The sequence below is a fragment of the Haliotis cracherodii genome, unplaced genomic scaffold (assembly GCF_022045235.1).
Source record: "Haliotis cracherodii isolate W230 unplaced genomic scaffold, xgHalCrac1.p SCAF_16, whole genome shotgun sequence".
Taxonomy (NCBI): domain Eukaryota; kingdom Metazoa; phylum Mollusca; class Gastropoda; order Lepetellida; family Haliotidae; genus Haliotis; species Haliotis cracherodii.
Genome location: NW_027266271.1, coordinates 15,300,503 through 15,321,626, shown reverse-complemented (window position 1 = coordinate 15,321,626; position 21,124 = coordinate 15,300,503). Strand labels below are relative to the sequence as shown.

Here is a 21,124-nt window from a genome sequence, read left to right as displayed (position 1 = left end):
GCATCATTGACCACACACTATTAAAGCTGATTATGCCTTTAATTTAGGAGTATTCACTGTGACATTCTTAACCATTTAAAAACTACACACGCTTTTTCAAATATGAGTAATAAAATAAAGTTATTAAATGCAGTCATAATATTTAAAGTCCAATTTGCTGCAGCATATTCTCTTCTTAGAAGATTAATGGAGAATGTGATGATGATAATGTTAAGTACGAATCAATTTATTTAGATTTGGTGAGGTACATTTTCTTTTTGAAATCTAAAAAAACGATTTTGCAAAGAACCACTGCAAGCATAAGATACATACTTTTACATTCTGCATTTGCGGCAGGGTTGTTTGAGTTGTACCCAGGGGGACAGGCAGAGCACGTGTATGCTTGACCAGTTCTCACTTCTTCAGTAGCATTGACATCAGTACATGTGCGTAACTGGCCACAAGGATTGGGGGTAATACAGCCGTTCTTGTCATCTTGACACGCTAAACCTGAAAAAAATGAAACAATTTCTCAGTTCCATAAGAACGATGATAATTAATATCAGTGTAAGTATAGCTTATTTTTATATGAATGACCATAGTCAATGCCACTGTAGTTTTGCAGAATGTATATATTGGTGATTATGATAAACACAACAAAGAGGTCTTACCTGAGTAACCAGTGTTGCATTTACACGATGCCACTTGGAAAAGCGATGCATTCTGTGATGTTGGACGTGTCTCTGGGGTGTCAAAATTGCACTGACCGTTAGGACCACATCCTTTACACAACCGCACCTGAACATCAAGCACGGGAGACTGAGCGTCCTTCGTGTCCTTGGCAGCAACGCTGAAAATAGAAACAATTCGGATGCTCTTTGTGTTCCGAGGTTACGAAAGTTTTACCTTTATGGTGATTGATCATCTCAGTTGATTATTGACTAATCCACCGTGTTCACATTTATAGTCTTGTATGCATATATCGACCATTCACTGAATGTCATGACTGTTTAACTGTTACATGGGGATGACTAACAAATTCATCTAGTACTGGGGTATACGTTACAAAAATAACATGATAGTAGTTTTGCATGGATAAATTGATAAAGGAGTCCAAACAAAATTATAATGGAGATAATGAAGACAGTGATAATGAAGGCGTAAATTGATTTAATTAAGAAAAGTGCAAAGTGACACCCAGTATATCCAGACCCCACTCCTTCGAAGCAGTTTTATAAATAACTTCAATATAAGTACAAAGGAAATCTTCTGCAAAAATGATTCGCTCATCCGGATAACCGCATAATTTTGATGCGTACGGTACCGCTAGGATACATGGAATATTTTTTAAAGTTTTTAAAAGGACGTAAATCAAATGGGCTTGTTATAGTCGTTATTTCATTCTATCAGTCTCAATAAGATGTTAAAATTGGCATGTTCATAAGAAATATACATGATACATGGTACAATGAAGGAATGTGTAATAGTCTTATTCAATAGGAGACCCGTGAAGAGCCGGGGTAGAATAGGTCTTCACCAACCTATGCTTGCCGTAAAAGGCGACTGTGCTTCTCGTAAGAGGCGACTAATTGGATCGGGTGGTCAGGCTCGCTGACTTGGTTGATGCATGTCATCGATCCCAATTGCGTGGATCGATGCTCATGATGTCAATCACTGGATTGTCTGGTCCAGACTCGATTATTTACAGACCGCCGTCATATAGCTGGAATATTGCTGAGTGCGGCGTTAAACGACAAACCAACAAACGAACTAATCCAATAGGAAACTGTTACCTTATAGAAACAGGATCATTTCCGGACGGGGTCCACGTTGCCAAACCAGTGTCTTCGTCCAAGGTGAAACCAGTGGGTTTTTTCACGGCAATGTAGGTAATGGTGTCACTGTCCTCGTCGGAGGCGTTGAATTTAAAGGTGATGGCTTTGCCTAATTCAGCATCGATCTGTCTTGTTCCAGTAATCGTAGGATTTCGGTTTGCTACAAAATAAAAACTATAAAAAATAATCGAGAGTATATTTGATATAATGTGAAATACGAAAATGATTTGTTAAGGTGCCATGCTATAACCAGCTATGTAATCAAATCTATCTTGTCGTGAGGACATGCATTGTAGTAAAAAAAGTGTATGTATTTTCAGATGGTTTCGTTAAAAACGCTACTTTGAACCGTTTTCATTGACTTTTTAACTAATGCCAGCTTGTTTATAGGCAGGGTAAGGTATTAATGTTTAATATTTCTTTTTTTCTTTTGAAGATCAGTACCTTAAGTTTATATGATAGTCTCAAGATACCTGCGTATCGTTTAAGGTTATATGTCGATTTCGACTCCGTTGTAAACAATCGATTTTACAGTTATCCTGAAGATTTACGAAAACCTTTTTAAAACGGAGAGTTCGGATAAGTCATTACAAAAGGAATAATAGAACTATAACTAAACCGACAGTAGAATAGGGGTTATTACGATGCTGATATAGCACAACATTAGTAATAAGGAAACTGATACAGTAGAAATTGGTTATGACGAACCTCATACAGCAGAACATTATTAACAACGAACCTGCTATAGTAGAACATTGGTTAAAACGAACCTGGTATAGTAGAACGTCAGTTATAACGAACCTGATATGGGAGAACACTGGTTATAACGAAACTTACACAGCAGAACATTGCTTTAAAGAATCTGATATAGTAGAACATTGGTTACAAAGAAATCATTTCTAATCTACCAAGTTAATGGTGTTCTTTGCATTACCTAGATTTTCAGTAGCGGCCTGGGCTTCCTCGAGTTGACTTGTGGCAGCATTTGCGAGAGCTTCGTTTTTGGTGACTGCGTAGTCAAAGATACACTGTTTTTTATCCGCGCCGCCACACTTAGCAATACCAGCTTCGCGATCGACATCTGATATGTCCTTGTCAAACAATGGGGTATATGTGGCATCTGTGAAGGTCGATATTGTCTGGCCAGGATTGTAATGAAGAACAGAGTCGTTCTGAACAGTTATGGCCCCTGAAACACAAAATGATCGACAAGGTGAACACATAGCCTCATGAAGATCGGGGTTAAAATTGGTCTTCAGAAACCCACGCTTGTGGGGCTCGCTGGCGTGGTTGATGCATGTCATGGTACCAAACATTTGCGTAGATCGATGTTCATGATGTCAATCAGTGGATTGTGTGATCCCGACTCGATTGTTTACAGACCGTCGTCATATCGCTGGGATGTTGTTTTTTTGCGACATTAAACAACAAACGATAATATTAATAACAACAAAAGATTTTCAAACAAAACAAAACAACACATATATCCTTCAATTGTGTGTACCATGAGCATCATATCAGGTGTGTGTTCAGACTTTTGTTTCATTTCACTCAGGCATTTCTGTCTACTTCTAAGAAATAACGTTTTCTGTTTACCTTTAAAGAATAATGTTCTAAAGTGGTTTATTTTATAATGATTTTCCCTCTTTAAAATGCTCGTCAAAAACATAAACTGCAAGGCAAAAGAAAGAATGCATTCATGTTTGATCGGGGCAAAGAATAAAACAAACAAGAAATTATTATTTGATGGTGATGTACGAATACGGGTGTTGTGTTTGGACCTTGTACGAAAGTATTCGGTACGTACATGACTGGCCGAAAGGGTAGAGTACGTCATCTGTGGCCGTGCCCGGGTAGGTTGTGGCTCCATCAGGGGATTTGAAGTCATCCGTATTATCATCATTGTAATTCCCAAGAAGACCTTTTGGTAGACCCTTCCATCTCTCCTGAATAACTGTCGCCTGTGACAAAGTCCCCGAGATGATGGTCATTGTGACAACGACCCCTGGAAAGTACGCGCCAGATCATCAAACACGTGGATACACAACGTTAAATAACTTCATGATCATTTACATCATCACTCATCATCAACATAACTTCATCTTCACTTACGTAACTTCATCAACATTTGCATAACTTTATCAACATTTACTTCATCATAACTAATCATGCTCATCATCAACATAACTTCATCTTCACTTACACAAATTCATCATCACACAGTATCATCAACATAAATGTATCATTATTTACGCAATTTCCTCATCATTTACATTGCCTCATCAACAAATGTTGTTAAGGGATAAATTCCTGTCATCACTACACTTATAGTGAAAAAGCATTAAATTGTACCTGTAACGATTTTTGCCTTTTAATCGCTCTGTGTTCCATATACTTAAGTATTAATATGCTAAAAGCGGCGTAAAACCATACTCACTCACTCACTCAAGTATTAATAAGTTTTGTGACCGGGTAATACAAAATGTCTACAAAATGTTCTATTGGCAAAAACTGTGTCTGCCTCAAAGGTTGTTTACCCTTTAAACGCTTTGTTGTGAAGTATATTCTCAGTTAGAACAACAAATTGTCTTTGTGGTTGTCGAATGCAACAAACCAGAGAGCAAACATCCTTACCAATATTAGGGAAAGAAAATTCAGCCTTCGTGTCGTTTAATTTAGAGGCGATAAGATGGTCCGATGTTCTCTTGAAGTTGGCTTCGTCATAAAATTGAGTAGTCACATCCACTTCGTCGATATAGATCACCATTCCTGAAACATGATCATCAGATCGTGTTGTCTCTGTGTATAGAAATTACCCCCCCCCCCCCCCCCCAATCACAACAACAACAACAACAACAACATAATAATAATAATAATAATAATAATAATAATTTTTTGAGAGGCATTTAGAAGTTTGAGTACTATGGATAAATGGACAAACAACTTCCTTTTTACAATTAGGTTCGACGGTTCGGTGTAGGTTCTAACAAAGGGGGAATGGTGTGCCTTACAAATGTTACTGCATAGGAAATAGGAGAAATATCTCTCAGATCTCAGTGCTTTCGGTGGGACGAAGGGCAGAAGCATTGTGCACAGATATCGTGATGCCGTACTTGAGAAGCAATTAATAGTGAGTTTCATTAATAAGTTTCATTTAAAGAAACTCCAATGTTAAAATAACACTTACTGAATATTGATGATTCGTGTAATCATATCAATAACTTGCCAACGATTTCCCCTTCACCTTGAAATAGAACAAAGACCTACTTGTCTTGTCCTTGTTGAGACCAACGTGAATCTTCCCTGTTCCTAGAGTGTCACTGCTCTGTTCCACCGCGAAGGCAGAGAACAATGTGGCCTTGACCTTCTCTCCTGTGCTCGAACGTGCCTGGGCAGTTCTGCACTGTAGCTTGAAAGTGAAGCTCTTGTCTGCTGGTTCCAGTTCAATCAACCTGTACTCCCCCAATCCGTTGAAAGTAAACACCTTGCCGTCCAGTGTCATAAAGTGAGGGTCGCCGAAAATAAAGACTGTATAAAGGAGAAAATATTGTACAAAAACCCATGAGGAATTTCTTAATATACATTAGGAGGAGAAAAACAGATTTTCAGATTTGTGAGTTCTAGTGTGTAGTCGATGGTGTTAGATAGAGTTGTTAAAATATAAAATAGCCAGGGATTATATGTTCAGTTACAAGATATATGAAACAAATATTTATCAGCGTTGGAAATATAGTTATTAGTAATTGTCCACAGCAGCAACTTTGAACGTGTATTCAAACAACCGCGAGATAGATATAACACTGTGAAACGAGGTAATAAAAATGCGGATGACGTCATATGCATTCATGACAACCCAACCTCCTTGTTAGCAGACTGCAATGAATATTAATGCGATATCCATGTCGCCATGATGAATTCAATTCGAATGTTCGGTTAGACAAAATACATTTATCAAAACTTCAACGTCCTGAATATATACGCTTTTGTAATCAGCGTTCAAACAATACGATTGCGGTACACACTCCGGTCGTTTATGATTATCAGGACCGAAAGAAAGTAAGGCTTGTATTAATTAATAGGCAATGAGCATCAAGTCATAATTGAAAACATATTCATGTATACACATTGTCCAAGTGCTACAAGAGAAATTGAAGAACAGTTTCAAGTTAAAGAAATTCCTACAAACAAATGTCATTACTCGGATGTATCTAATTGTTCTCACATAGGATAGCTCGCCAAACGTTGAAGAAACAGCTGGACTTAGGCCTGACTTGCTCATAGAGATGACACAAATTGGATTGTCTACAGCACCAGTCCTTAGGGTCACTGTCTTGGAGTTGATGACGGAAGGGGTCTTTGAGCTTGCTGTAGCGGTTGTAGGTTCCTGCATCAGGGAGGCTGTCGATGAAGCTACCGCTCCTGTCGTAGCAGCATTCCTATTGAAGGTGTGAAACAATGAGGTCAGCTATAAAATATGTTAAAACATATTTTACAGCGCTCTCTCAGGCGATACCAGAATTCATGCACGAAACGAAATAAGTCCAATTTATGTATTCACTGTAAAATTATCAACATGCACATCATTTACTAGTTAATTACTAAGATAGTGAGTCACTTGATAGTGAGTCACAAAAATATAATGGTCTGTCGTTTCAAGGTTAGAATGAGTCGGATGGGCCATAATCTATCTAGAGCACTGCAATTATACACTGTGCACATTTGCAGTTCACCGAATGCCTGAATCGTCCCCCTTTTTTCATTTGTCAGCACTCTATCGATGTATGTGGTAAAGGTCACGATCTGTGTATATTTTGGCTTCCTCGAACTTATGACTGTGATATAAGAGAAATACTTGTCAAAGTGGGGTTGAACGCACTCACTCATTCTGTCATATTGGTTTAACGCCGCAATAGCCCAGCCATATAACGGCATGGGGACATCGGACGTGTGTATTACACATTGAAACCCATGTTGGGATGTGGAACCTTAGTGTCCGACATAACGAGACGACCGCACCTTGTCATACATATAGACTTAAGATGAACTTACAAAGGTATCCAGTCTAGATGTCGCCTGCATTTCCACACAGTACACGTCCTCGCCGAAGTACGGTGGAGCTGGAAGGAATCTAGCCGACCATCTTACAAGATTACGTCGACAGGGGCAACGTCTGTTACCCAGGATAAAAGCCCGATATGAGAAGAATGATCTGGACGGGAGGTTTTCACGGTACCACTGAGTACACTGGCGAGCGGGACTCACGTTGACTACTTCCCCGACTTGAAACAGCCAAACCCCTACATCTCCTGCAGAATCAAATACAGCACACGAGTGTACGGGGCATGAGACAAAAGGGCAGTGCCATGCCCAAAATATATGTATGTGCTGAAGGATTGACACAGTACAAAATTCATCGTGGTGTTTGATAGGGGCAATAGTTTATTTGAAGATGTGTTCGGGCAGCCTTGTTGTTTGGGTTTTTAACCCAGAAGCCTGAAGAATGAACTCAGCATCATAATAGTTATCGAGGAATCGTTTTGGGGTACTTTCCTTTGGTTTTATCTGTCAGTTAACAATACATGTTTACATACCTTGGGAGTTGCCCAGAACATCGCTCATGATTGGTTTTTCAAATAGCGCGAATCTCTCGGCACCAGCGGTTTCAGCTTCTCGCCTTGAGTATTCCAGCTCGGTGAATTGGCTGGCGCCTTTATAGCCATGGACGGCCTGCTCACGGAAGGACGTGGAAGCTTGAATGTCACTATAGAAATACATTATGAATGACACCTCGCCGTCTGTGATCATCACCATCTGGAAGGTGTTGCGCTGAAATAGACAATAAGTAGATGAATAGTGTGTATTTTGGCATCAAGGAGAGGTGAAGTGTAATGTGGTTTAATTTAGGGTTCCAGATTATTTCACTCATATAGCATTGTGCTCGTGTGTCTGTGGCTGCATGTATTAGTCAGGGTAACAGGAGGGACGTTTTAACGTCTTTTGGTATGACGAGGCCAGGGATCGAACCTTCGACCAGCAACTAGGAACCTCATGTTTTTCGTCACACCCATATATCGTAGACAAGTGATAGACTGTTAGGGCAAACATGGCTACAGTGAGTAAATAGGGTTTTTTCGCCGTTTGTATCAATATTGTCATATTGGACATACATCAACATTCATTATCAAGCGAAATATAATATTCTTTTGACAATGCATAGTGTTACGGTTGCAAGCAAATGTCATATCACTCAGTTTCATCTCTGGATTTGAAACAAAATAAATGATGTTAGAAAGTTTGAATATTTACATTCGCAATCGACGCTGTGGCACTATAAGTTGTAAATTCGGGAACATTGTACCACGTGATCACACACGCCCATGATGCCCTAAAACCACCACGTGATGTTCTGGCGCTAATTTCCGCTGTGGCTCTGTCCAACACTGCATCGGCTGATAAAAAAACAGAACTACTTTAATCGACTTCATTAATCACAAACGACTCTAGCAGTCTTGGCAGGCTATAACGGTTTGTTGTTAGATCATTATCTGTGGATTCTACTAAATAAAAGCATCATGCACTCGAAAGTGAAATTTGCCTAAAGAGAAAAAAGCGGCGCAAACGATTAGAATAAGGATCTGAGCCTTATTACTCACCATCGTCCGCCCCAGCAGCATAGACGTGGTAGAAGACATCTCCGCCGAATCTAATGTCAAAGTCGTCACAGTATATACACACATATTTGACCTCTGCGCTATTCATACTTGCGAGGAAGTACGGGTTGTATTCCTGCCCAAAGCTCATGCCACCATTGTCTCCAATCTAACAAGACAAAAACACGCTCTTATCATTGATTAAGTACAGAAGACGTCCGAGAATTTAACACTTTAGTAAAACCCATGGTTCTGAAAAAAAAGCAAAAAGGAATCTAACCCATGATCATCGGTTCCCTTAGGATCGCAACTCTGCCCCCAATTGTTACTTCGTGTCGGGTTAGTTTATTCGATAGCAGAGGTAATTAAACTGGCTAGCGTATTCATTCGTCTGATAGCCTAAATGTTGATAAAGACCTTTATCGAGTCATTAAGAAGGGTTCGGTCTTCCTGTTATAATCCATCTAACGGGAAGTTCGAGTTATTGAGGTTTCCACGTATACTTACATGTGACATGTTAATATTGATGAGCCGTATCAAGATGACACACCGATACAGTAACACATCGTCAACTCGAACTCCCTTAAATATACATTACGTTTTAGACGATATGTCCCCAGTATTACCTTATGACTATGACACTTATCGGCGTTCCCATTGTCTCGAACTACGGGTAACTCGATTCATCACAAATTAGCGCAGCGTCATTTTATTCAGGAAGGGAGTGAGTGAGTATGGTTTTACGCCCGCTATAGGAATATTCCTGCAATATCAAGATGAGGGACACCAAGGCATGACGAACGAACGCTTTAACCACTAGGCTACCCTATCGCCAACTGTATTTAATACGACTGTTGCATAGTACCACTCACATAAAACTTCTCTTCAACAGTACTGTAGAAGGGGAAGCCATCTTCTATTGACAATTCCTCACTTGATACATCCCAACTTGTGTGCCTCAGTCTGTTATCAACCATCCAGTGCCCATATGGGAAAAGACCTACAATTATACGAAAAACTGCTTCAAGCAACATATACAAACTTTTTGTTTTACTTGTAAAAAAATGATTGTTTTAGAGTGAGTTTGATTTTAACACGCTTTTAGCAATATTCCAGCAATATCACGGCGGGGGACACCAGAAATGGGCTTCACACATTGTACCCATGTCGGGAATCGAACCCGGGTTTTCGCCGTGACGAGCGAACGCTTTAACCACTAGGCTACCCGACCGTTCTGAATGTTTTAGAACAGTTGTTTATATATGTAATAATTAATACTATGTCAAACACAGAATTTAACAGAAAATGTCGAAGACCAGATACCAAAGGTTAATAGAGTTCAGCTTTTTCGTTTCACATAATCTTGATAGGGAACTGCCTCAGAGAGGCTTTAAAGTGACTTTTAGTGACTATAAAAAAATAAAATATACAAATAAAATATATAAAATTAACATAATGGCGACGAGCCAGTGAAATACGAACTACGGCCTATGTATAAAAGATATCCTCACCACTTCCAGAGGCTGTAGACGCTGAAACAGGAGAATAATTGTTTATTAATGTGATATCAATTATCTTATAATGGAATAATTTAACAAAAACAGATGATACGAAAATTACATTGGGATTTTGATGTAGACCATCGGTACCGACAAATGCATCTGATTTACATTCACCAACAGAACTTTTCTTAATCTAAATACTAGATATATGATAATTTTTCAGGTTATAAGCTGATATCATTTTTCATAATATTAGAAGAATAAAATGAGTATACTTACGAACTCTGCATTATGAAAAAGAAAGGTACAATACGGGTTATTTCACGTGTGTAAATATCATATGTACAATGGTAATTTAAACACTGCAAAATATGATATTTGCCATGGCTATTTCCACAATGGGTGTGTTTTAGATTTTCACGCTTTATCGTCACGAAAAATAATGACTGCTTTCAGAACTAAATCAAATAAGTGTTTACATTTTACAGTTTGAATTTATTCAAGGTTTGACATACCCGCATTCTCCATCGACACAAGGTTTATCAGCGGGGCACAGTAGACATATAGCATTTGCTGAAAAAAAATATTAATCCATTTCTGTAAAGCGTCTTAGTCATGTCAAATATAAACTAATTCATTTGAAAACATAAACTTGTATAAGCTGCATTACATTTGGACAATCATAAATACATTTATTATACGTTCAACGATAATAAAAGCGACAACCATTTCCATAATCATAAGACTGAGATATCTGCTGTAAACAGAGCCCATTGTAGGATTCAGACAACATCATAAGCATCTGTCTATGGAAACGCTGACACCAGTTCAGGGGTACAGTTGCTCACTACGGTGTCACTCACTTTCAACGCCGGCCGCGTTCTGTACCGTTGGGTTCACAACGATATTGAAGCCGCTGAACCGCCCTCGACGTCGCAGCAGCATCAGGACGTAGGCCAGCCTGACCCTGTCTGTTGCCGCAGAGAATGTGACAGAGAGGCGATACATGGTCTGACCACCAACATCTCTGCAACGTGAGAAGCAAATCTTTGCCAAACCTACTTTACCATATTTCGCATATTCCTACCAGAACACTACTGACATTACACTAATTTCGTTTATTTTCAGCGCTAAAGAAAAACTTAATATGGAAAGTTTTGCTTCCTTTTCTCCAAAGACATGCCAGATACTGTTGCATCAGAGTTGTCACATATATTTATGTTAATCGTACGGTAAAATTTGATATAAATACTGCAAAAAATGTGAAGGTTTTTTGTTTTATGCCGCAGTGAAGAATATTTCACCTGTGGTCTGTAAGTAATTCAGTCTGCAATGCGTAAAGTGATATTAAATCCGTAAAACATATGTACCAAAAATATAGTAATTTTATTACAAAGTTTCCAAAATGATATCAATATATATTTTATTGGTCAAATTTGCACACCAATATAAGACCATATACCTTAAATATATATACTTCTATATAAGTTCGCATACAGTACTTGCAGTGTCCGTAGGCGACGACGTTCAAGCTCTCGGGAAAGCATCGACATGCATTTCCTTCACATCGGCCGAGTGCTTAGGTGTATTATTTTCCGAGAAAGCACCATACCCGCGCTCAGGGGTTCCACTTTAGTGATAAATGCCTTAGACCTTATGCCATTTCGGGCATTCCTCGAACATTAAGCTGACACAGCGATATTACTGAAATACTGTTGAACTCGGCGTCAAACCCAACACACTCTCTCACGGTATGGTTTTGTTACTTACGATATTGAAGTTGCTGATGTCGAATCCACGCTGATGTCATTGTTGGTTAGCTCGTCCTTAAGCTACAACCGACGTTATGTGGTTATATTTGGGTCCGATTGTACACACACACACAAAGACACGCACACACACACACACACACACACACACACACACATACACACATATATATATATATATATTAATAATTTAATAAGTGGAGTAAGATTCTATTAAAACTGTGTTCAATCTTACTCCACTTATTTAATTATTACTATATTGTGCCTGAGAGTTAGAACTTTACTGTGCTCTCTCTCTCTCTCTCTCTCTCTCTCTCTCTCTCTCTCTCTCTATATATATATATATATATATATATATATATATATATATATATGTAAATTATATTAAATCACAAATATTTTCTGTTTTCCGCATATCTAACAGTCCATCCAGCTATCAGATTTTAATCTTGTATTTGAATAACTAAAATAAAAGCGACGAAATCCTTTCCATATTCTTAAGAAATCTGTCAGGATCACGGTCTACTTTGTTTTCTATTAAATGTTGATAATGATATCCAAAGCTACAAAAATATCCCTTTCGGGATAATTATACTCCTCCACCAAGGAACAATATTTCAATAATTTTCTCAATTTTGACCAAAACATCCGACAAACAACCTCGGCTGAAAGACAATGGGATGTTTACCTGGCTCTGTACCGCCGCTGTTCGACTGGCTTCGTTGGCACTAGCAGCAGTAAATTCTTCGTCGAGAGTAATGGTAGCCTCAACTGTGAATGTAGATATAAATAACTTTGTACAAATATTAAGCCAGTGTTATCAACAAGGTTCGTCTCCAAAAGTGTGTGAATCAAGTAAACTATGTCTGATTGAGGAATAAAGAATCTAAATACTTCTAGTCCTGATTATATGTGTTGCTTCGAAGACGTTGCTCATGCTATCAGCCACTCGGATATTAAAAGGCTGGTGTGATGCAGGTGGAATGTAGCTGGCTGTGACGTAAATGCTAACTCAATGACTCGTTCTTTGTATTCAATCTAGGTACAATCTACATTTCCCCTCGACCAACCATATCTACAACTCTCACCTGCATCCGAATCGCCGGATCCTGTCTGCCGCTTGTCGCGAGATAGAATCTCTTCTTCAGATTCGAGTAGGAATTCGTCAATTTCTACCAGCGCCGGTCTGTCATGGATTGAGTGAGTGGTTAGCGAGGGGGAAGGCGCCTTTGTCACCCCCAACCACATGGCGGAGTTCAACTGTCTTTGACTGGCAGCCCTGGACATATTTTTCCTTACCGGGACAAGGTAGTCGTCTTCCAGGAGGTTTTCAAGGTCATTTGCATTCTTTTGTTCTGAAGAAAATTGATATAAATACCTGATATTTTCTTCTCATCATATAATGTATTGCGAATAGGGATATCTTTTTTGGTGTTGTTATGGTCGCTTAGTGGTTAAAACAACTGATCCTCACTCACTCACTCACTCACTCACTCACTCACTCACTCACTCTGTGAGACGAAGTAAAACAGTTGCGCCGCTTACCCATTTTGACCACTGGGTTCGTCGCGGTGACCAGCACCATGAAAGCATTGACGACCACAGCGATGAAGAAGAAGGCTGTTCCTGAAACATACAATTCAGTCATCACTGTATATACCTCAGTGTTCTCCATTCGCGCCGAACATCGATTCTGCACACGGATATAATATCTCCAGCCTATAATATTCCTGTAATATTGCCAAAAGAGTAGCAAAACCTTCTCACTCGTTAACGCTTATGGGCAAGAGAATTTTAGTCTACGTTGAACTTTGAATTTAGTCAACTTGAACAATTCAGCTATATTTCTCATATCTCTCTATATGATGCATAGGGTATGTTTGCGTATGGTGTGTCATATGTAACGAGGCATGTATATGTTGTATATTGTCATGAGATAGGGTTTCATAGTGTATGCTGCCACGGTATATGGTATTGGAGTGCATGCTGACATGGTATAGGCTTCCATACTGCATGGTGTCATGGTATAGGGTTCCATATTGTATGTTGTCACGGTGTAGGGTTTCATACTGTAAGCTGTCATGGTGTAGGGTTTATCATAGTGTATGGTGTCACTCTGTCATGGCCATATCATAGCATGTTTGGTTTAAATGTATTTTTGCAAATTATCTGTGCTATAAATTATGTATTTTGTATTGCGATGTAGCCCCGTATTTCTATGGAATTCTCTGACAGTGAGTCTGTCATAATAGGCTTTGCACCTGTAACCTCAACTCTAACAGCGGATGTCGACGAAGCAGGTTTGCATTCATCCACTTACGTTACTAGTCAACCGTTCTTTGTTGAGCAATGTAGTGATAGATGTCATTTTGAAATGAAATATCTATGCATCTCACTTGCAATGGTATGTTTTTATGGAGTGACCGGCTCATCCTTATCATACTGGAGAAGAATAACAAGCCCTGGAAACAGCGCGTATTCGAAAAGACTGCTTATGTTGAATGGTCTTGGCGTTTTTCTAAAGAGCGAAGGTAAGAGTAAAATGCAATTTCGACTTTGACGGACATTAAGAGAGGGCATTTCGACATAGACGATGATAAAGAGCTGACGGTTGCTTTTCGTTCCAAAAAAGAACTTTAAGTATGGTATTTATCTTCAGGAATGTCTCCAAACGGCAGAGTGATTAATGTGAACCTATATCAACATGAAACGACGACCAGATTGTTAAATCACCTCAACTGTGCATTGTTTTGATAGATAACATCTACGATAACAGTCCCCGCCACATGAAATAAAATCACGAAATATCGCGATCGGTCATTAATCAACGAAGCTGCATGTGTGCGAAAACTTAAGTGAAAACAAGCCATTCCGCTGATGAGGAATGTTACTTATTACTTAGGTTTATGGTGTGTGCAAGGGACGCAACTCTGCATAGTGAATTGCAGCGCATCTCTGGGCCCCCCGTCGTCATGCTATGAGAGGTCATAGTGAAGTGCCCAGGGCCACTTTTACGGTGATGACTCTGACACGAGATGTGAATATAAAGAAATGGGTGAATAGCTAGATGGGACAGATTATAGGCCGCGCATCACCAGTCAGTGGTTAATGGTAAGGTGGGATGGTATTGATATTGATACTCAGTTAAGCTTCTAATACTAATTGTAAATATCTGCACTCATGTACCTGTACCACCAGACTAGTTTCTGTAATGCCTGGGTGAGATTCACTTTTAACAATCGCAGTTCCAGGTCACCTCATCCAAGGTATTTCTGTACTCACTCAGCCATAAGTCAATAGTCATATCGTAGTAGGATAGAGTAGGTGTATTGAAGAAGAAGAAGACGAAGAAGAATCAGACAAAAAGGAAAATGCAAAAGGTAAAAGAATGGGAGGAGGGGAGGACGAAGGGGAAGAGGAGGAGGAGGAATAAAACGTAAAAGATGCAGAAAGTAGAAGAGTGAGTTTGATTTTTCGTCGCTTTTAGCGATATTCCAACAGTATCATTATCTTGGACACCAGAAATGGGCTTCAGATATTGTACTCATGTCGGGTATCGAACCCTGGTCTTCGGTTTGACGAGCGAAAGCTTAAACCACTGGACTACCCGACCGCCCAGAAGTAGAAGAAGAAGGGGATGGGAAGAAATAGAAAACGTAGAAGAGAAGAAGAAGGGGCCGATGAAGAAATGGATAAGGACGAGGAAGGAAGGATGGAGAAGTAGCTTTATTGTATCTAATGCCTCCGGATGGGCCCGGTCGTCTAAGGCTGTGCAGAGTTGCGTCCCTTGGACACGCCAGAAACCTATGATTGTGGGTTCGAATTCCGGTTCGCCCCGATCATGTTTCTAGGTTTGTCAGCACCATACCCGTGCTCGCGGGTTTCACCGAAGTGGTAAACGTCTGAGACCTGCAACACTTCGGGCTTTCCTTCCACATTAAGCTGACACGGAATATTGTTAGAATCGGCGTTAAACCCAACTCACTCACACACACACTCACCAATGCCTCCGATTATTGGACAAATAGCTACAGACTATATATCATATATTCGTACAGACGTACAGTGACGTGGAATTCCTAAAAAAATACAGAGAAACTGGCTGGGCACCATATATTAATATCGACTGTCTATATATGACTATAACAGCAAGGACATTTCTGATGGGTGAATAAACCTACATCGTCTTAAACAATATATCGAGATAACAAGTTCGAATTAACGAGGGAAAGTGATACTCGTGTCAAACCACGGAGCGCATCGAAGGAAAAATGAAACATCCACGCGCTAGTTTTATGTATATTATGTAAATTATATTATAGTTGAACTGAGCTGCTGCTGGCTGGACTTTTACGCTCGGGCAATTTGCAGTCGGCGTCACCACGCGATGAGAGCAGATATTGTTCTCCGAGCGTAACGTGAGTGATAGCTGTACCTCCCCGGACTTGTCATAGACCTGGTTCGGTTGAGTAGTCCCGAGACCCTGCCACCATGAGGTGAGGTGAGGTGAAATGGGGTTTAACGTCGCGTCCAAGATTGTTGCACTTATATAGCCACCATGAGCGCTGTTCTGTGTGCGGGGTACTGATAGGTAATAATCCCCATTCGGAGAGTTCAGTCTTCTTGGTTACGGATAACTACAGAGGTCACAGTTAAATAAACGAGGGTAGGTGTTGTGCTCCTTGGTGTACTCCTCTACAAGAATTGCGCTTGGTTTAAGGGTATCGACACACCATAACCGTATTTGCAATACATATATTGATGCGCTGAACCTGCATTACGTTTGTTGTTGTAGCCTGGTTCAAAGAAGCATCGCAAGGTCCTTTTTTTTAAATTGGACGCTCTTTAACATGCATGAAGTAAAAACTCGTTGACGCGAACTCCGTTAACTTGACATTTCGTTTAAGACAATGTAGTTTTATGTTCATGATATGTATATTATCGTTACTCCGCTTGTCTTGACACGATTTTTATGGTCCCGACGACTCAAATATGCGTTTAATCAACAGTCACATAACAATCTGTGCAACGTGTCAACATAAACTAGACTAAAGTGCAGATAGTCCAGTTTCCTTTTAAAACGAGTCCATCAATTGAATGATAAATATTAGTCACAACTGGTCTTTTCACATATTGAGGTATATTTTAGACAAATATGACTGAGTGACAGTGATAGTGCATGACATGAAAGATATACATTAATATCTCGATAAAAACAGTAACATCACCACCCTCTGAAATCGTTCGTTGATTAGATATTGCATTCCCATAAAGAATGACATCCGGATTAACGAGGTCCGGTTTCACTATACACTTCAATTGAGTAAACCTGGACACTGCATATTCCGGTGAAATAACCCGAATTAACAAAATTCAGCCATAGCTTTAACGATGATTTCACTGTATCTCCGACAGCGGGCTTTAATATAAAGTGTGATATTTCTATATATTAACTATCTATAACTACTACCATGACTTCAGTTGAATACATGCCTTATTGATAAATGGTCTAACTCCTGCATTTATAACTAATGTGGCGTGACAAAAGTACGGTGTAGGGAAACTATACTTCAACGTGTACCTTTCAACGTCATATGCTTCATATCTGACACTGACAGCTGCCAAATACATACCTCTCACGCACTAATGAAACACGTCAATCCTTTGCCTCATTTAATCATAGTTATTTCAAATATTCCGTGCCCAAAGTTTCAAAGTGAAACTTATACAAAACATGTGTCTGTTGTGTTCTAATATGTCTCGAAGGACACAGTATACTTTACGTATATCCACATGTGTTCGCAGCTGACCAGCATAATCTATGTAGTTTCATACGTAGGATTTGTCATTTTTAGTAAATGGGATAAAGATGTTTTATCAGCGTTAAAAAGTAAAAGGATTTGGAAAAAATAGCTCTTAATATATGTACTGGTAGTATGTGTCGAATGTGGAAATGATTGATCACGCGACATGTGAATCTAAAGTATAAAATGTACATCAAGAATACGAAAAGTAATAAAAAAAATATTTACCTCCCATCATCTATGGAAAGTATTTCCGTGAACGAAATATCAGTGCTTCGTGAAAAGTAATCCTTTCTACTTTTGTAAGTATCTGGTTGCCTTGCGGAGGGTGTTGAGACCAGCTCACCTCCAAGAAAGTTTGGGTATGAAACCAACCCCCCAAATCTAGAAGTAAAATACCCCCAAAGTGTAATTATCGATAGGCGGGTCTTCGATGACAAAACAGGTCCTCGCAAAATATAATCGCCTTATGCTATTGGTTGGGTTCGTTCTGCTAGTAAAAAGCGCCACCTATTGAATTGTATTCGGTGGGCGTGACGTCTCTCACGCCCTCGTTGTAGAAATCAAAGATGTTATGTTCGTTTGGATTGGTCCTTGTATGCAGGACCCAAGCAGTAATTATTCCTATAGAAAGGTATTCGTAAGTTTGAAGTGGCAATTCTGCTGAGCAATAGCTGAGTTTGAAAGTTTCATTTTCTGTGAAACATTCATAGAAGAGAGTAGCTTACCCAATTCATTTTTTGTATTGCAATAGTGTTGATGGGTATGAATTTTCCCTGAAGAAAATCTCAGGTAAAGAAAGTTACATCAATGTTGTCTTAAATGTGAAGGTTGCGTGTCGTATGTTATCTTAAGTTTTTAAATTATATTATAAGCGTTGACTTATAAAGGTAATCATATAACGTGCTTGCACATGTGTAAGACTATTAGCTTTTTACAGGTATTACAACCTGGAATACTCGTATGCGTTTGAAGTTAATGTTAACTCAAGATGCTTTGAAAACGCTTTTGGATATGTAATAATTATGACAAGAATTAAAAGTGGTCAGTGGTGGTTACACAATATACAAATGTGTCAATGTCAGTTTGCTTTTTTGAATCCTGAAGGGGTTTTGTACAATCAGAAACCATCACCATAGATGTGTTTGTGAGCTTGTATCTTGAACTAACGATTGGTAGGATAAATTTGGATGCAGGCATGACGGATGAAGGAAATGAGGGGATTTGGACGGGCGGGGGTTGAGAGTGAGGTAGAGAGAAAGAGAGGGCTGTTTATGTATACTTGTATGTGCGACTCCACTTCACCTTTTCCTCATTTATTGATAAGACCATACATTCGCCTTTTTGCGAACACCCGTCAGTTTCAGTGCGTCGGAATTGTACATTCGACTGTGCTATTAGCTGAGATTTCTTATGAGTATGGAAGGGGGTACGGGTGGCCCAGTCGTCTAAGGCGCGACGATTAGCTGTGCAGAGTTGCGTCCCTTGGGCACGCCAGAAACCTATGATTGTGGGTTCGAATCCCGGTTCGCCCCGATTTTGTTTCTAGGTTTGTCAGCACCATGCCCGTGCTCGTGGGTTTCACCGAAGTGGTGAATGTCTGAGACCTGAGACCTGCATCTTGTATTTTCGTAATCATATGTTTAGGGATATATGTGAGGAATCAAGATACATCGATCTGGTTAAGATACATATTCCCGAGGCAAGGGCGTTAACTGACAATGAAAGTCCAATTTCCACCCAGCCAAAATATAACTCCGGATTTCCAGCCCAGGGTGGAAACTAGACTTTAATAAGTCAGCTAACGCCTTGCCTCGGGAAGATGGTTAAGCCACTGATTAGAACATGCCTGAGATTTCGAAGCTTCCTTTCAGCACTGCATGATTGTTACTGGTAATTAGTTACGCTAGACGGGTACATTTTTTTTTATGCTCGGTTAAATTACACAGTGAAGCATATTAACAGCGAGTATACACAAGAAACACATCTCTGAGTTTGTTGCTGAGCTACTGTTGATGACATGTTCACCTCCTTCACTCAGTTCAAACACTCCCTCGTTACAATCACTTTGTTGTATCCGTGATTCATTATCAATTTGATTTGCTATAACTGATCTTTTGGATAGATAGCACCCTGGAACCCGTGCATAATGTGTGTGTTTTTTGTTTGTTAAGTTGTTGTTGGTTTTTTGGCTAGGACTAGTCTGGACTAATGCCGGTTTTATGCTGCTAGCCCATTGATATACCATGCTGTCGTTTTAACATGGATACCCGTCGCAGTGACCCCGAGCCGACTATCCCCTTAATGTCGATCACCAGGCAGGGTAACAATCTTTTAACCGACCTCGCGCTTCCCTTGCAGATCATCTGTCCACTAGACCACTTGGGCCGTGTACCGGTTACTGTTTGTCAGCAATATTCCAATAATATGACGGTGGTCTATAAATAATCGAGTCTATAATAATCCAGTGATTGACATCATGAGCATCGATCCACTTTACTGTGTACATTGAAGTGTAGGTATGGTGTTCACGACAATTCACGGTAAATTGCTCCAAAAGATGTGGAAACAGTACCCATGAGGTGATTCGAACCAAATATCCCATTTGACGAGCTAGAATACAATAAAACGGTTATAAACCCTTCATCGCAAAGCGATAGGAACCTCAATAGTAAGGCTGGAATACCATGCAGCATGGGATACATGCTAGGATACAACAAAGGATGCATCATAGATAAATCATAGGATACATCATAGGATTCACCTTATAAAGGAAACATCATACGATACACCATAGGATACATCACAGAATGCATCATACGATACATCACAGGATACATTAAACGATACACCATACGAGGCATCATACGATACACCATAGATACAACATACGATACACCACAGGATACATCAGTATAGTATTAATTCATTATGCGGACCAAACAAACATATACTCAACAACAAAAGTTCCTGTGACACCAATATTTTAGTGTATTTTTCAAACAAGTAACGTTTGGTTTTCAATATTGTAGTACATGTATGGAATCAAGTCAACGCAACTGCTACTGAAAAGCATGCATTCCATGCAAAAATTTACTTTTATACAAGCCCCATGCATTTCACTACCCAAGAATGGGTATAACGGGATTCCAAATGCATTGTTTAGCTTCGTGCTGACAACCACCACTCAGAAAAACAACAAAATTACGCAATTATTCATCATTACGAAATTTCACAACTGTCCGAAAAATGAGCGTCTGTGAGCCATTGGTATGCTTCAAGCAGGATCGAGTCAACGTGATGTTGCAAGACAATTTAACGTCCACAGAAACACCATTTGTGTTTATGGCAACTTTGGCAACAGACGAATGCAGTCAGAGACCATCCTCGGAGTGGCAGGCCACGCGTAACCAATAATCGACAAGACAACTGGATTCGAACAACACACCTACGAAATCGATTCCAGCCAGCAACAGTGACTGCAAGTAGCATCCCTGGCCTTCGACGAGTATCTTTACAAACCGTGCGTCGTCGCCTCAGATGTGCAGGGATTGTCGCCAGAAGACCCGCTAGACGTCCTATTTT

General features: G+C 39.7%; 1 protein-coding gene across 1 annotated transcript in view; it reads right to left on the bottom strand.

Annotated features, from left to right (window-relative positions):
- Positions 1 to 17,913, bottom strand: part of LOC139463866 (uncharacterized) — a 43,769-nt gene extending 25,856 nt beyond the window's left edge. The window contains exons 1-22 of the mRNA XM_071245263.1: positions 17,768 to 17,913; positions 13,281 to 13,361; positions 12,824 to 13,090; positions 12,424 to 12,506; positions 11,737 to 11,798; positions 10,830 to 10,993; positions 10,482 to 10,539; positions 10,246 to 10,250; positions 9,976 to 9,996; positions 9,337 to 9,464; positions 8,468 to 8,633; positions 8,121 to 8,263; positions 7,406 to 7,640; positions 6,864 to 7,120; positions 6,037 to 6,250; positions 5,082 to 5,342; positions 4,449 to 4,583; positions 3,622 to 3,819; positions 2,749 to 3,003; positions 1,773 to 1,974; positions 651 to 829; positions 313 to 489 (exon numbers count right to left, since the gene is read on the bottom strand). Coding sequence (XP_071101364.1) covers positions 313 to 489; positions 651 to 829; positions 1,773 to 1,974; positions 2,749 to 3,003; positions 3,622 to 3,819; positions 4,449 to 4,583; positions 5,082 to 5,342; positions 6,037 to 6,250; positions 6,864 to 7,120; positions 7,406 to 7,640; positions 8,121 to 8,263; positions 8,468 to 8,633; positions 9,337 to 9,464; positions 9,976 to 9,996; positions 10,246 to 10,250; positions 10,482 to 10,539; positions 10,830 to 10,993; positions 11,737 to 11,798; positions 12,424 to 12,506; positions 12,824 to 13,090; positions 13,281 to 13,361; positions 17,768 to 17,777 — 3,301 coding nt within the window. The 5' untranslated portion in view covers positions 17,778 to 17,913. The remainder of the gene's footprint in view (positions 1 to 312; positions 490 to 650; positions 830 to 1,772; positions 1,975 to 2,748; positions 3,004 to 3,621; positions 3,820 to 4,448; positions 4,584 to 5,081; positions 5,343 to 6,036; positions 6,251 to 6,863; positions 7,121 to 7,405; positions 7,641 to 8,120; positions 8,264 to 8,467; positions 8,634 to 9,336; positions 9,465 to 9,975; positions 9,997 to 10,245; positions 10,251 to 10,481; positions 10,540 to 10,829; positions 10,994 to 11,736; positions 11,799 to 12,423; positions 12,507 to 12,823; positions 13,091 to 13,280; positions 13,362 to 17,767) is intronic.
- Between the last annotated feature and the right edge of the window lie 3,211 nt (positions 17,914 to 21,124).